Genomic DNA, 13377 nt, shown 5'->3' on the forward strand with positions numbered 1-13377 from the left:
AATCTTCAATGTTTCATCAAACTTTCACACTTTTTATTTAGATTTTTTTTTAGAAAATTTGTAGGATGCAGTTTTGTAGCCTCTTCACTTTCAGTATAAAAGTATAACGTTTACAGTAACTGTAAAATGCCGCTGATTTTTGGCAAATTTTTTGTTGACGGTTTGTGCATTTTCCTCCATACAAAAAAAAAAAGTTGTTGAACACACTTTTTATGGAAGAAAATGAGTGGCAATGTCGCAGAAAAAATTGCCAAAAATCAACGCGATCTTTCGGCAGCATAAAACTTGCATTTTATGATATTATAATCTGCACACCCATAAATTTTGATTTTGGCTATTTTTTGTACAAAGTTTGAAATATGGATTTATATGGTTTTTTTATATAATGAACTATATTTTTATAAGAAAATAGTCAAAATTAAACAATAGAAAGAAAAAAATAGTCATAACTTGTCTAAACGTGGGTGTCTTATAGTTACGATTAGCACTATATAGCACTTATTTGAATGTTGAAATATGTATTTAAGCATTCACGCCAAATACTTCGTATAAAATTTGACAGAATTTTTTCCTTCATCCTGCATTGGGAATGAAATAGGCACGCGATTTTTATTTCAAATGTGTATTTTTTTTCGCTTTTTTTCTAACGTGTTTGCAGTTAAATGCACTAAATATGTATAAAATACCTGATTCGTTTGATTTATTTTTTTCACACATTACCACCATCGGCAGTCACTTCGACAGATATATCACTTTGAGGTCACATAATTTTTTTTGTGTTTCTAATAACTGTCTAACCTTGAAAGTTCAGAATCGCATACAAGTGCAAGCGAATGATATTTTACGAAAAAAAGAAAAATATTTTATTGAGGCATGTAAACTTACCCAAATTATATTTATTTGCGTTTTTTTTCATATACAACTCATGACTCATTTGAGCTTATAAAAATATCTATGTTCATTAGGGTGATCAACAAAACAGTTTAAGCTCTCACCCCGTAGTACTTTTGTAAATGGATAAAATTATACCCGTATTTTTTTTATTTAAAACAAATGATATGTATTTAGAACTGCCTGAAAGCCCATGTAGTTTTCCAAGTATTTTATATGGGAAAAAGCACTCGTAGAAATGTTATAGAATTCCTGAAATTCAATATTTTGCGATCGGAAAACTCTTTTTGTTTTCAGGAGACTTCCAATAATAATACCCAATCGTTTATTTTACACTTTTTTTTGGGTGTTTTTGGGGGACCTACAAAAAATAGTTAATATTGAATAATAGTTACATATACGATTGGTATTGTTATTGGAAGTCTTCTTAAGAGAAACAAAGTTTTCCGATCGAAAAATATAGAATTTCATGATTACCGCATCTCATCATCAGACTTCTTTACCGAGTTCACTGAATTGGAAAGTAGGGAACTCCGGCGTATAAAGCGATAAGTTCGCATTGTAAACTGTCGATCCTTTTCCAATTTTGTGAAGCAAAAATAAATTACAAATTTTCAACCAGAAAATAACTGTTAGTTTTTTACTCTTTATTTTATAGAAATAATGCGATTTTTTTAAAAGATTTTTTTGAAACTTTAGAAATTTTTCGAGACCGTTCTAAAGGCACTTTTTTGGTTCTTTCGTGTTTTCTTCTGCCCTATGTTATTTTCAGTTTTGATAATATAATGCCTCGAAGTATTTTGGCGTTTTTTCTGGAATTTTTTTTTCGGAATTTTCCAGCACAGTTCAGAATTTGTCGTGCTTTACTTTTCGAGATTTTTTTGGCAGCTTTTCTTACATTTTCGATACTTTTCTAGATTTTAGCGGCGCTCTTTATTATTATAGGTGTTTTATTTTTCGGGTACTTTTGAAAACTGTCAGTGTTTTTCGGTGTTTTTAGGACTTTTCTGGGTATTTCGTGCTTTAAGTTTGCCTAGAATTTTGTTGTTTTTGATAATACTATGAAATACCTCGAAAATTTAGCATTTTTTCGGGATTTTCCAGCACAGTTCAGAACTATTCGTGTTTAACTTTTCAGATTTTTTTGGAAAATCTTTGAAATTTCTTTTAAACTTTTACAGCGCCTTTTTGGTTTATAATTGTTTTATTTTCCGTGGTATTTTAATATTTTTTTCGATTTTATTGGACTTTTTCCGGCACTTGTCTGGGTATTTTTTATTCGTTTAGTTTTTCGTTCTTCATTTTTTAGTTTTTGATAATGAAATGAAATACCTTGAAATATTTTTTCAGGCTTTTCGGCAAAATTTTCTGCTTTTACTTTTAAAATTTTTTTGGTAGTTTTGAAAATTTTTCAATATTTTTCAGGATTTTTTTGCGGGGCTTTTTGGCATTATAAATCTTTTATTTTTCGGATTTTTTAGGACTTTTCTGGCTTTTATTGTTTTTTTTGTATTTTTTTTTTTGATTTCGATAATAAAATGAAATCTTCGAAAATTTTACCATTTTTTCACGACTTTTTTTAGAAATTTTTTAGATTTTTTTAGTATTAGAAGTGTTTTATTTTTGGAGTTCTTTTAAAATTGTTTTCGCTTTTTTTTCAGATGTTTTGGAGACTTTTGTGGATATTTCGTATTTTAGTTTTGTGCGATCGGAACTTTTCGGGATTATTCTGGGTTTTATCCAAATTTTTTTTAGCTTTCCTGGATTTTTTTCGGATATTTCAGCTTTTTGAAACTTTTCAGGAATTTGCGAGAACTCTCAGGCAAAAGTACATCTAAAAAGTCAAATTTGAAACATGACTTTGCTTTTTTAAATACTTAAAAATTTTCCTTAAAAAAATTAAAAGAGACGCTTTTATTTTGATCACTCGGAACTTGTCTAAAGTTTTCGGTAAAATTCAGATTGTTGAGACAGTTTTTTCAAACTTTTCGAGGATGTTTTCACACTTTGCTAGATCTTTCAGATTTTTTCGGGACTTTTCAGGTTTTTTGGGATCTTTCAAGTCCAAAAACAATTTAAATCCCAAAAGTTGTTTTTTAGTTCAAAGCTTCGCCTTATNTTTGGTACGGTCTCTCGTTTGGGGTGCAGAATAAGTTCCAGATATTTCATCTTTTTTCTTTCTTTAGTTAGTTCTTAGCTACGAATATTTGGCAGTCCTGCTTGAAAATTTTTTGAATTGAAAAGTTTTTGTTATTTATTTAAAAAATCATATTTTATTTATAATAAACGTTTACATACAAGTATACACTGTAACAAATATTATTCTGAAGTAAATACATACATAATTACTTACTATGTAGTACGATAATACAGGCAAATAAAATGAAATGAAATTATAAAGTTAATAAAACATATATTATTTTCACTGCTTATATATGCATCAATGCATACGGTTAATAATGCATTTTTTTTTAAATGTATGTTTATATAAAGTATTTTCTTTTATACTTAAATAACTAAAAACCATTAGCGTCTACTTATTTATGCTCCGATAAATCATTGGAGCCGAACGATCGTTAGTTTTGGTGTGACGCAGTTTGACTGTGGCAAATTGGGATGCACTTTATTTGTGAATAAAGAAGCAGTTAGAGATGGAATAAACAAAGAAAATTATTTCATATTAGGTTGAAATGCCAGACAATTTATTTATTTTTTTTAATATTAAGAGAATTTGAAAAATTAAGAAATTCTTGGATTGCTTGGAATAATCATTGTTTGTTATATATAATGTATATACATTAATAATATACAGGGTTAAAATAAAGGTATTTGTTTCTTAGATTGCTTAATATATTTGAATATTATATGTATATAGTTTTTAAATTGCATTTTAACAAACTTTAACTCATCCAACTAAGCTTTAAATACTTCCTAAAATTCTAATAGATAGCACATCGATATATACTAATACACATATAATAATATTTAATGTACATACATACGTATAGATATGTACGGTATACATACAAAAAATCAATTAACAGCAGTACATATTTAATAAGTTTTCTTGTTGTTTTCGTCTATAGAACAGTGTCTTGTTTTTTATGTGTTTCGAGCAAATTCAATGTAGTTTTGTTTTAGCTGTTGTTCTTTTTTATTGTTGTTTGTGGTTATTGTTTTGTGTGGTGTAGTGTTGATAGAGAGCTGGACTTAAAAGTTTGCATCAATTTTGCGTAATTTCTATTTTTTTTTGGTTCTAGAAGTCTATGTAAATGTTGCGGAAGGCACCACCCTTTCTAGAAATACACATAGAAAAGAGAGGAAATATACAGAATTTTTATAGGATTTAAATTTAGCAAGCGAATGGTTGGCCAATTAGTGGTGAATGTAAGAAATGAATATTGAAAAAGGAAATGAGTTTTATTAGCAATGAAAACAATTGATTAAATGAAGCAGCGATAGTTAAGAATTTATAAATTTGAGTTATTAAAGCAAATAGCATTTCCTAAGAGAAACTAAAACACGTATAGTAGAGTGCATTAATTTTTTCGATTAAGCGTATAGCAGAAGCGTAATTTACGGACAATTCTGAGAAAATTTTCCCAAGAAACCATAGTCCTGAATTCAAAACAACAAGCGCTTAGCCGATGATATAGTTTGATACTTATATCAATTTCAATAAGTTTCCTATGAAAGTGCCACATCTTTTAGATTTATCTTACATAGAAATTTTCTCGTCGCAAATCCGTAGCTCCGTTTTGATGTTGGAACTATGGTTTCTGGGGCACATTTTCTTAGTATCTACCATAGATTACTTTTATGCTAATGCTTTGTCAAGGTTTTTCATGCCGAACAAAGCGATGCACCCTAATGTATAGTTCAAGGAAGACTGTCGAAATCGTGTCACTTTTACTTGGCTATATTGAAGTTTTGACCACTTGCCTACTACGCCCTCCAAGCTGATTTTCTGTTTGTTTGCTTACGTGTTTGCTCAGAGAACGTAGAATACAGAGTAAATGAAAAACTATACTGGACATCTACCTCGTCGCCGGTAAGGCAGTCAGCATTCTAATTCAGATAGGAATCCAATTGAAATTGAATAAGAACTTACAATGACCCACACAAATGACTACGTGTTAATTTATNTTTCGAGAAAATATTTTTTTTTTGTTATTTTTCTATAAAAATACCGTCCAATCATAGTTTCAAACATTATATAAAATTTAGGAAAATTCAAAAAATTTTCAACAAAATTAAATCTTTAGAACATTTTTGGGTATGCAGTTTTATAGCCCATACAATTTTAGTCCAATTAAGTGCAAGTTTCAAACGGATAAAAGATCCCGTTGATTTTGGGGAATTTTTTTTACGGGTTTTTGCACTTTTTCGAATATATGCATGAATTTCTTATGGAATAAAATACGGGAAACCGTTAGTAATAAAATCTCAAAAAATCTACTCCAGTTTTTGTTAATTGCACGTATTATATAAAAAACAAATCGCAAAAGCAGTCTCAAAAAAAAAATGACATAAATCAACGCGATTTTTCAGCCGGTTGAAACGTGCACTTCGTTAGACTAAAATTGTGTGTGCTATAAAACTGCATACCCAAAAATGTTCTGAAGATTCAAATTAAAAAGTTGAAATTTTTATGAAAACTTGCTCAATTTTTCCTTTTTTGTATAAAGTTTGTAATTGTGATTGTATGTTTTTGGTTAAAGCTTGGACGGTATTTTTATAGAAAAATAACAGAAAAAAATTTAGCTCAAAAAACATTAGGAAAAAGTATAAAAAAAATTAACACATGGTAATTTGTTTGAGTCACTGTATTTGAATTATTTAGTATGGGGACCGCACTGTCGAATTTTACTTTTTTTTTTAGTTGTATATTTTATTTCATTTTACGAGTCTTTTATTTTCCTTTATGCTATTATTTCACATAATCTATTCAAGTAATTTAATCTTTTAGAGTTGAATTTTATTAAAAAATACCACATCAACTAGAACTACATTTAAAGAAATAAAAGTAATAATTGACGGATTCAAAGGACGTTTTTAAAAATTTTCTGCCCGTGGGTTTTGAGCCCTTAATAATACCATCTGACAGAGTACAATTTTGATCAGATCAACTGCGCTGTTAATACGGATTAACGTTGCCGTCTGTTTATGCTATAAGCTTGGCCTTCTCTAGAATCCTACAGCAGGTTGTGGCCTTCTTCTTCGTAAACAATATTATGATATTCTCATTAGCCGCGACACTGGGACTCGACTTCGAAGTATATGATGCGATTTATATATTTTTTAACGATTATGTAAGTGTATTATAAGGTGCGGCCGCTTTTTTTCTTGATTGTGTTAGAAACTTTTTTGACATTAGTTATTAGAAAATTCTACCACTTAATGAAGGTGAGTTACATAGTGTTGTCATAAATGTATAATGGTATGAATTACATAACTATTTACGAAAATGCAGTTTAGATATTTTAGCTTAGCATTAACATGGACTATGTTTGATACATTTAGTAATTACAATATACATCTTTAAAATAAAAGAAAAATTAAATATAGATATATCATAGATGGATGCCCTTAAACTTATAAAAGCTTAGAAAAACTCGAAATTTTTTTAATTATTATTGAGCCGTATTCAAGTGTAATATATGTATACTCGATTTGCAAGCTTTAGGTTATTTCTTTTTTAAGGGTATCTATTAAATAATAAATGTTCAGCTGTAGCAGTTTGTAGCAAAGATATACATACATGCATGGCTTTCGCTAGCGGTGTAAAAAATAGTGAAAGTGACATATTTATTTTTGATGACAGCAATCCACGTTACCTTTGTGTGTGTGTCTTTTATATCATAACTTCTAATTAGCAACAAATGTATCATAGTTTTGGAAGACATTAATTGTACGCCAAAGCCGCCTATTTCTTTTATGTGGCATAATTTAGGGATCACCAGCACTAGTTTCCTTGCAATGATTTGCCATTAGGTACAAACTGTAATAAGCCTCCTAAATGTATGNTCGCAAAAGCCGCCTATTTCTTTTATGTGGCATAATTTAGGGATCACCAGCACTAGTTTCCTGGCAATGATTTGCCATTAGGTACAAACTGTAATAAGCCTCCTAAATGTATGCAATAATAAAAAACACTCCTATATTTTTTTCCTTGGGGAATCAGAAAATCGTCTAAAGCAGTGCTGCCGAAAACGTGCACTCTATGTAGTTTTGTCTTCGTCTTCTAACACCAATGCTAACGATTTTTAATTAGAAACAAAAAAAAAATATTAACAGCAGTGTATGCATGTATTNGCAATAATAAAAAACACTCCTATATTTTTTTCCTTGGGGAATCAGAAAATCGTCTAAAGCAGTGCTGCCGAAAACGTGCACTCTATGTAGTTTTGTCTTCGTCTTCTAACACCAATGCTAACGATTTTTAATTAGAAACAAAAAAAAAATATTAACAGCAGTGTATGCATGTATTTCGGTTATTGTTGGTAGCAACATGCTTCTGGAATTACTTGTTTGAGGATTTGGTTATTTTCAGGCAAAAAATCGGCGACCCGCTATTTTCTTTTAGTCACTAGTACTCATTCCAGCTGACGCCAGATAATAATTTTTGAAATCGAAAAAAATTTTCTGGCAGCATTGTTGCTAGCGGCAAATGGCATTCCTTTTAAGAATGTTTCATTTAATTTGAAAAAAGTTTAACTTAATTTGAATAAAGTTTCATTGAATCTGAAAAAAAAGTTTCATTTAATTTAAAAATGGGTTCGTTTAGCCTGAAAAAGGTTTAATTTATTTTGAAAAAGGTTTTACTTAATTAGAAAATGGTTTCATTTAAACTGAAAACGCTATAATGTTTACAAAAACTGTTTTGTTCTGTAGCTTAAAACGGCAAAATTTGTATCTCACAAAATGTTGCTAGCAACATGTGTCTTCAGGCAGTACATATTTAATAAATCGCTTATTTTCGTAAGAGTCAGTTCCAGCTGAGGACCGAAAGTAAGTAATAAAATCGGGAAAAAATGTTTCAGCAGCATGTTGCTTGTGCAAATGTTTCAAACATTACTTAAAAGTTAGGCAAAGGTTAAGATGGAAAGTTTTTCGCATCGTGTAAACAAGAAGATAATTGCTGCGCGCTTGCTAAGCATCTAGTATATTCGAAAATAGTTACTAACGGTTTGTGCCTTTCCAAAATAGTTTTCATGCGTAACGAAAACAAGTAAAATTCCAACTAAAAAAAATTCTTTTTGTGCGTTTGTTCAGATTATTATATTAATATTTAGTTTAAAACTTAGGACCTAACTGAAAGCCATTTCCAACTTTCCTCTTGGCACTAATTTTATGTATTTTAATTTTAATTACATATATGAATTTATCCTACTCTTCATATTTTTTTTTCAAGGACCTTTAGCGTACTTGCTCCTGTATCCAGAACGTTGCAACAAATTTCTTTCTTTGCATTTAGCTGCTACCAGCTGCGAAACCGTTCGGTTGCCTGGCTATGTTGCTTAGCAAATTGATGCCTCTTAACTACCCTCAAACCACCGCCCAAATGCAATTTCTTTTCAAATAATGTACTTTGTTGCCCTCTGAAAATTCTTGCTAAAATTCCTGTTCACTCGCCACCTCATATTTTCCCATTATTCATGGACTTGCGGCTCACGAGTGTATTTTGATCCTGTTGATCCCAAAAATCATACCACGGCCCATATGTTTTGCCATAATGATGCCGCTCTTTGTCACTACCACCCCCACCACCACCACCAGCACTCGCGTGCCCATTTTCGCGTGATTTATTTGATTTTGATGCGCGCTCTAAAGTCATACTTGTCATGTTGCTCGATTTTATGAGGCGCGTGCGTGGCAATATTGTTGCTGTGGGTGTATTCATAACCGAATTTGTATTGACGTTCGAGTTTCGTGTCAGCGTCGAACTGTTATTCATGCTGTAGCGATCACGCTCGCGCTCGCGTTCCCTATCTCGCTCTCTCTCTTGTTCGTGTAACTCCTGTTGCTTCTTCGATTTGCCGCCGCCCGCAACACCGCCGGCTCCGCCCCCACCACTGCCATTACGTTGCTCGCCGCCATTTAATTTATTCTTCTTGTTGCCGCCCTGTTGCTGCATAGCCGCGGATGTGGTTGTGGCGCGAAATGTTTGAAACTCCATTTGATGCTCCTGATAGGAGTTGTGTAGCTGGCGCCGATGTTTCTCGTCCTTGCGCACCAAATGATCATTAATTACTATGCAGTCGTAGGGGTCCGAGCTGGTCGATTTGATTTCCACATCATCGGATTCATCCTCACTGGTGTAGTACTGCTTCAGTATATCCTTGCGCTTCACTGTCTTCATAATCATGCCGCCAGTGGTATTCTCGTGTGAGATATCGTCGAAGAAGTTATTGACGTCACTCATCTTGAGCGTGCCATTGTCGTCGCTGTCGGCGTCCTCATCTTCGGTGGAGTGCGGAAAATCTTGCTGCTTACCACGCGTCTGTGATTGACCACCACTACCGCTCGATTTCATTTGCTGCAGACTGGCATGCTTTCCAACGTTAGCATCCACATTGTTGGTCTGGTGCTTCTTGTGGCTGTTGCTCATTGTTTCGCGGCGTGACGACTGCATGCCAGTCGTGGTACCACTTTTGTTCTTGTTCTCACTGGCGCGCGCACTATTTATATTCACCTGTGGCAGCATGCCAGCCGTTTCACGATACTCCTTCTGATATTCTTTTTGGCCACGCTTTATTGTGCTCAATCTCTCGCTTTCTATTGGATTTTCAATATCGATCTCGATCGTTTTCATGATTTTCATGCGCGATTTGGGCGTGTACTCTGCGCGCATTGTGGTCGCATTCGATTGTATTGAGTTGCGATTGGCTAAAATGATATTCTCGCGCTTCACCGCCGGGCTCATGCCATAGATATTCTCGTCATCATCGTACACTTCCATGCTGGTAACGCTGTCATTGCGACGCTTTTCCGCCGATGAAGTTGAATTGTTGGAGTGTGATTTGGTTAGCGTGCCATTTTTGTCGATGTTATTACGCGAACGCTCCCGCTCACGGTCGCGTTCGACCCCATTTTCAGGTTCATCGTCATGTTCCACGTGTCCATTCTCCTTGTGCGGTGGACTATCAGTGCGCAAATCCTCTAGATTTGGTGCGGCTACTAAATCACGATGTTGCCAGAGCGACATGCCCGCCAGTATATCTTCGCCGCGTCCACCAAATTTCCAAAAAGACTTTGTTCGCTTTATGCCGCTACTCGAAGCTTGCAGTATTTCGTCATCACTGGCAATAAGATCATAACGCATTTTCGTATTACGTCGGCTGAGGCCATTCAAAGCCTTGTCGTCAATCTGACTGTCGACGCTGTTACGGAAATTGCGATTCAGTGTCCACGAGGTGACGTCTCGTGAAATATGGGAATTGGTGTCAGCACGACGACTGTTGACTCGAATGTGTCATGAAAAATGGAGGCAAGAGAAAGCCAGTGCGGTCCGTTGATGGGTACGCAATGTTTTTAGATATTCAAGCGATTTTGGTTTTAAGTGGATTTTTGTTGAAATTTTCCAATTGTTCGGGATTTAGCATTGTACATTTGTGTTTATGATTCGAGTTTTACAGGGTTATGCAACGGAATTTGATTAGCAACACAAAATTGATGAATGGGGCATGAAATGAAAAGAGTTACAAAAAGAAACAAAATTAAAATGATAAATAAAATATAAGGAGAGACAGAAAATTTTGACTTTCTTTTGGGTAGACTATTTTATGGCGATTTCATTTCTACCGAAAAATATTACATTCTTATTGCCCTCTAAGCAGAAACACTAAGAACCGAGCAATAAAAAGGCAACATTTTTTGTAGAAACGAAACCGCCATTATTCATACATATGTATGTAAATATGCACATAATTCTTCTTTTGGTTATGACCTATATATTCCACTTCAACTCTCTTCACTCTGTAACCTATAACGTGTTAACTGTATTATCTATGCTTTTGATGCCTTATTTTGTATGTTCAATGTTCCATCACCTTTCACGTTTGATCTGTGATATGTGATGTATTATATCTGATCTATGATTCAAAATCAATGTTCTAACATCCATGATTCATGATGCATGAGCCATAATAAATGATGTTTCTTTTCATAGGATTTATGTATACATATGTACTCTATGATCTATAATTTCTGCTCTGTAATTTATCATCTATGGGACATATTCATAGTCAAAATAAAGTCGAATCTAACGTTAGTAGAAGCTTTTTTGACGATAATCCATTGAAAATTATGTCAAAAAGCTGATATTATCTTTAGAGTAGACTTTATTTTGACGATGAATATGTCCCTACGTCTTTTATTGGAATTGGTTTTTACGTTCCGGTGCCTCAACCGAGCGTACAACCAGAAACGGTCAAAATCAAGTGATCGTTTACAACGCCAAACGAAAAGATGGTTTATGAACTATGATCTATGATTTATGAGCACTTCTATGTATATATGTATGTTCTTTGTTCTATGATACAGGGACCTTAATATCGTATTTCATGATCTTCTATGTGTACTCTAAGCACTATGACTAATGGTGGATATTTAGTTTGTATTTCACATGCAAATAACTCTGTATGATCAATATTCTATGATTTAAGAAGTGACCTATGCACATCTGTGATTCTTCGTTCTATGCGGCTAGGTATGTCTTGTATTCTATCTACATATGTATGTACATTAGCGTGGTCCAAAAACAGTAAAGTCGGAATTGTAATGCTCTCATCCCATAAGATCCTTCTATATAGACCTCTAAATATTTTTTGATTTCAAAATAAAAAAATAGGGGTATATTTTTTCGCTATAGAGCAATGAGAGCATAAAAATTCCGACTTAACTTTTTTACATGCATTTTTGGACCACCCTAAAGTACATATGTCGAAAGTTAGGTAATAACTTTGAATGGAAAACAATTGATCGTTCAACAAAAAATATATTTCAGGCTACAGATTCTCCCCACCAAAGAGCAAATATATAGTTCTAGTTTGAAATCTTAAGTAAATCTGAATGAATCTGTACTACGATTTCTGTCCGGACAGATCTGCCATCGATCCATATTTGGAAGTAAAACTTTTCGCTGAGACAATTCTTATATCTGTATTATTTTGCGTTTAATATTGCCATTTTAAGCTAGCTGGTTGTGGAAACGAAAATTGCCGCGTATACATATCTTCGATGCCTTTGAAAAGTCGCCTACTGACCAGTAGCAAAACCACCTAAAACGCCATAGTGGGAAAAATAAAATTTGCAAACCCGGAACTCTAAGTACCGAGCTTCAAGCAAAAAATCGTAAAACCGTAATTCCAACAATTTTTTTTTTTAATTACAGAGATATGAAATGCCGCCTATCAAGTCAATGACCTCAGAGAAATTATATTTCTTCGCCATCCTTTAAAATAAGAGCGCCGTAAGATAGGCGGTTTTACTACTGGTCCATAAGCGGTTTTGCAAATCAAGGACGGAAAATAATCATTATTTTTTAAATTTTAGCCAAAAGAAAATCGTTGTAAAACAATTTTAACTATGCTCTTGTATTTGTGTTCGTACGTTCTACTGTAGTTTACAATGATTTTAATTTTTCGAGTTTAATCAATAAAGATTAAAAATAATAATTAGTATTTGAGTTATATTTTTTCGCTCAAAGCAAACTATTATTGCTCGATTTTTATTTTTTCCATCATAAATAATGATTATTTGATGATTTTTATTTTTTCGCTCAAAGATAATAATTATTATTGAGTTTCATTTTATTCACTCAAGAACAATGATCATTCAAAATACTCAAAAGCAATACCAGCGTGATTTCTGACGTATTCTTTTCTAATTCTTTGCTAATAATAAGAATCAAATAATAATTATTTCCGTTGAAAAAATAATACTCACTAATAATGCGGAAAAAATAAAAACCATAAAATAATGATTAAATGCTGATTTAAATTATTTTACTCATAATGATTACTGTCCCTGCAGCAAATACATAGACGATATGCCTTTGGATACCGAGGAACCTTTTTATATAAATGGCCAACACTTTTATCGCATCTGCTTGATTTTAGATAGAAATTTCCTATTATTGCATGCCGTACTGTTGGGCCGAATATATGGATTTCGGAACACATTGTTATTTTAATAATAAGAAGCGGGCTAATAACCATACTGTGGAGTTAGCACGGTGCAACTCAGCTCTGGCGCTATATCAAAGCTCGATCCTCTCAGTAATGGTCAAACATAGCTAACCACAGTCATAGAGATCCACAATACTGCAGGGTCTATAGCTATGTTTAGCCTTCCTACTACTCCAAGCAGTCGACAATTATCATCAAACTGAAAAGTAAGGATTTCCCTGTACCATCTGCTATTTATTCTGGACTTTGGGGCTCTAGTTGCAAACAATGCAAGACAGCTTTAGGGATACAACAT

The 13377-nt window shown here is 33.1% G+C and overlaps 1 protein-coding gene across 1 annotated transcript in view; it reads right to left on the reverse strand.

Annotated features, from left to right (window-relative positions):
- Window positions 1–7675: 7675 nt before the first annotated feature.
- The window catches only part of IRSp53 (Insulin receptor substrate 53 kDa), a 13672-nt gene continuing 7970 nt past the window's right edge, over window positions 7676–13377 (reverse strand). The window contains exon 11 of the mRNA XM_017631162.1: window positions 7676–10349. Coding sequence (XP_017486651.1) covers window positions 8531–10349 — 1819 coding nt within the window. The 3' untranslated portion in view covers window positions 7676–8530. The remainder of the gene's footprint in view (window positions 10350–13377) is intronic.

The sequence above is a fragment of the Rhagoletis zephyria genome, unplaced genomic scaffold (assembly GCF_001687245.7).
Source record: "Rhagoletis zephyria isolate East Lansing unplaced genomic scaffold, Rhagoletis_zephyria_1.1 Rzeph_scaffold_08492, whole genome shotgun sequence".
NCBI classification, from domain to species: Eukaryota; Metazoa; Arthropoda; class Insecta; order Diptera; family Tephritidae; genus Rhagoletis; species Rhagoletis zephyria.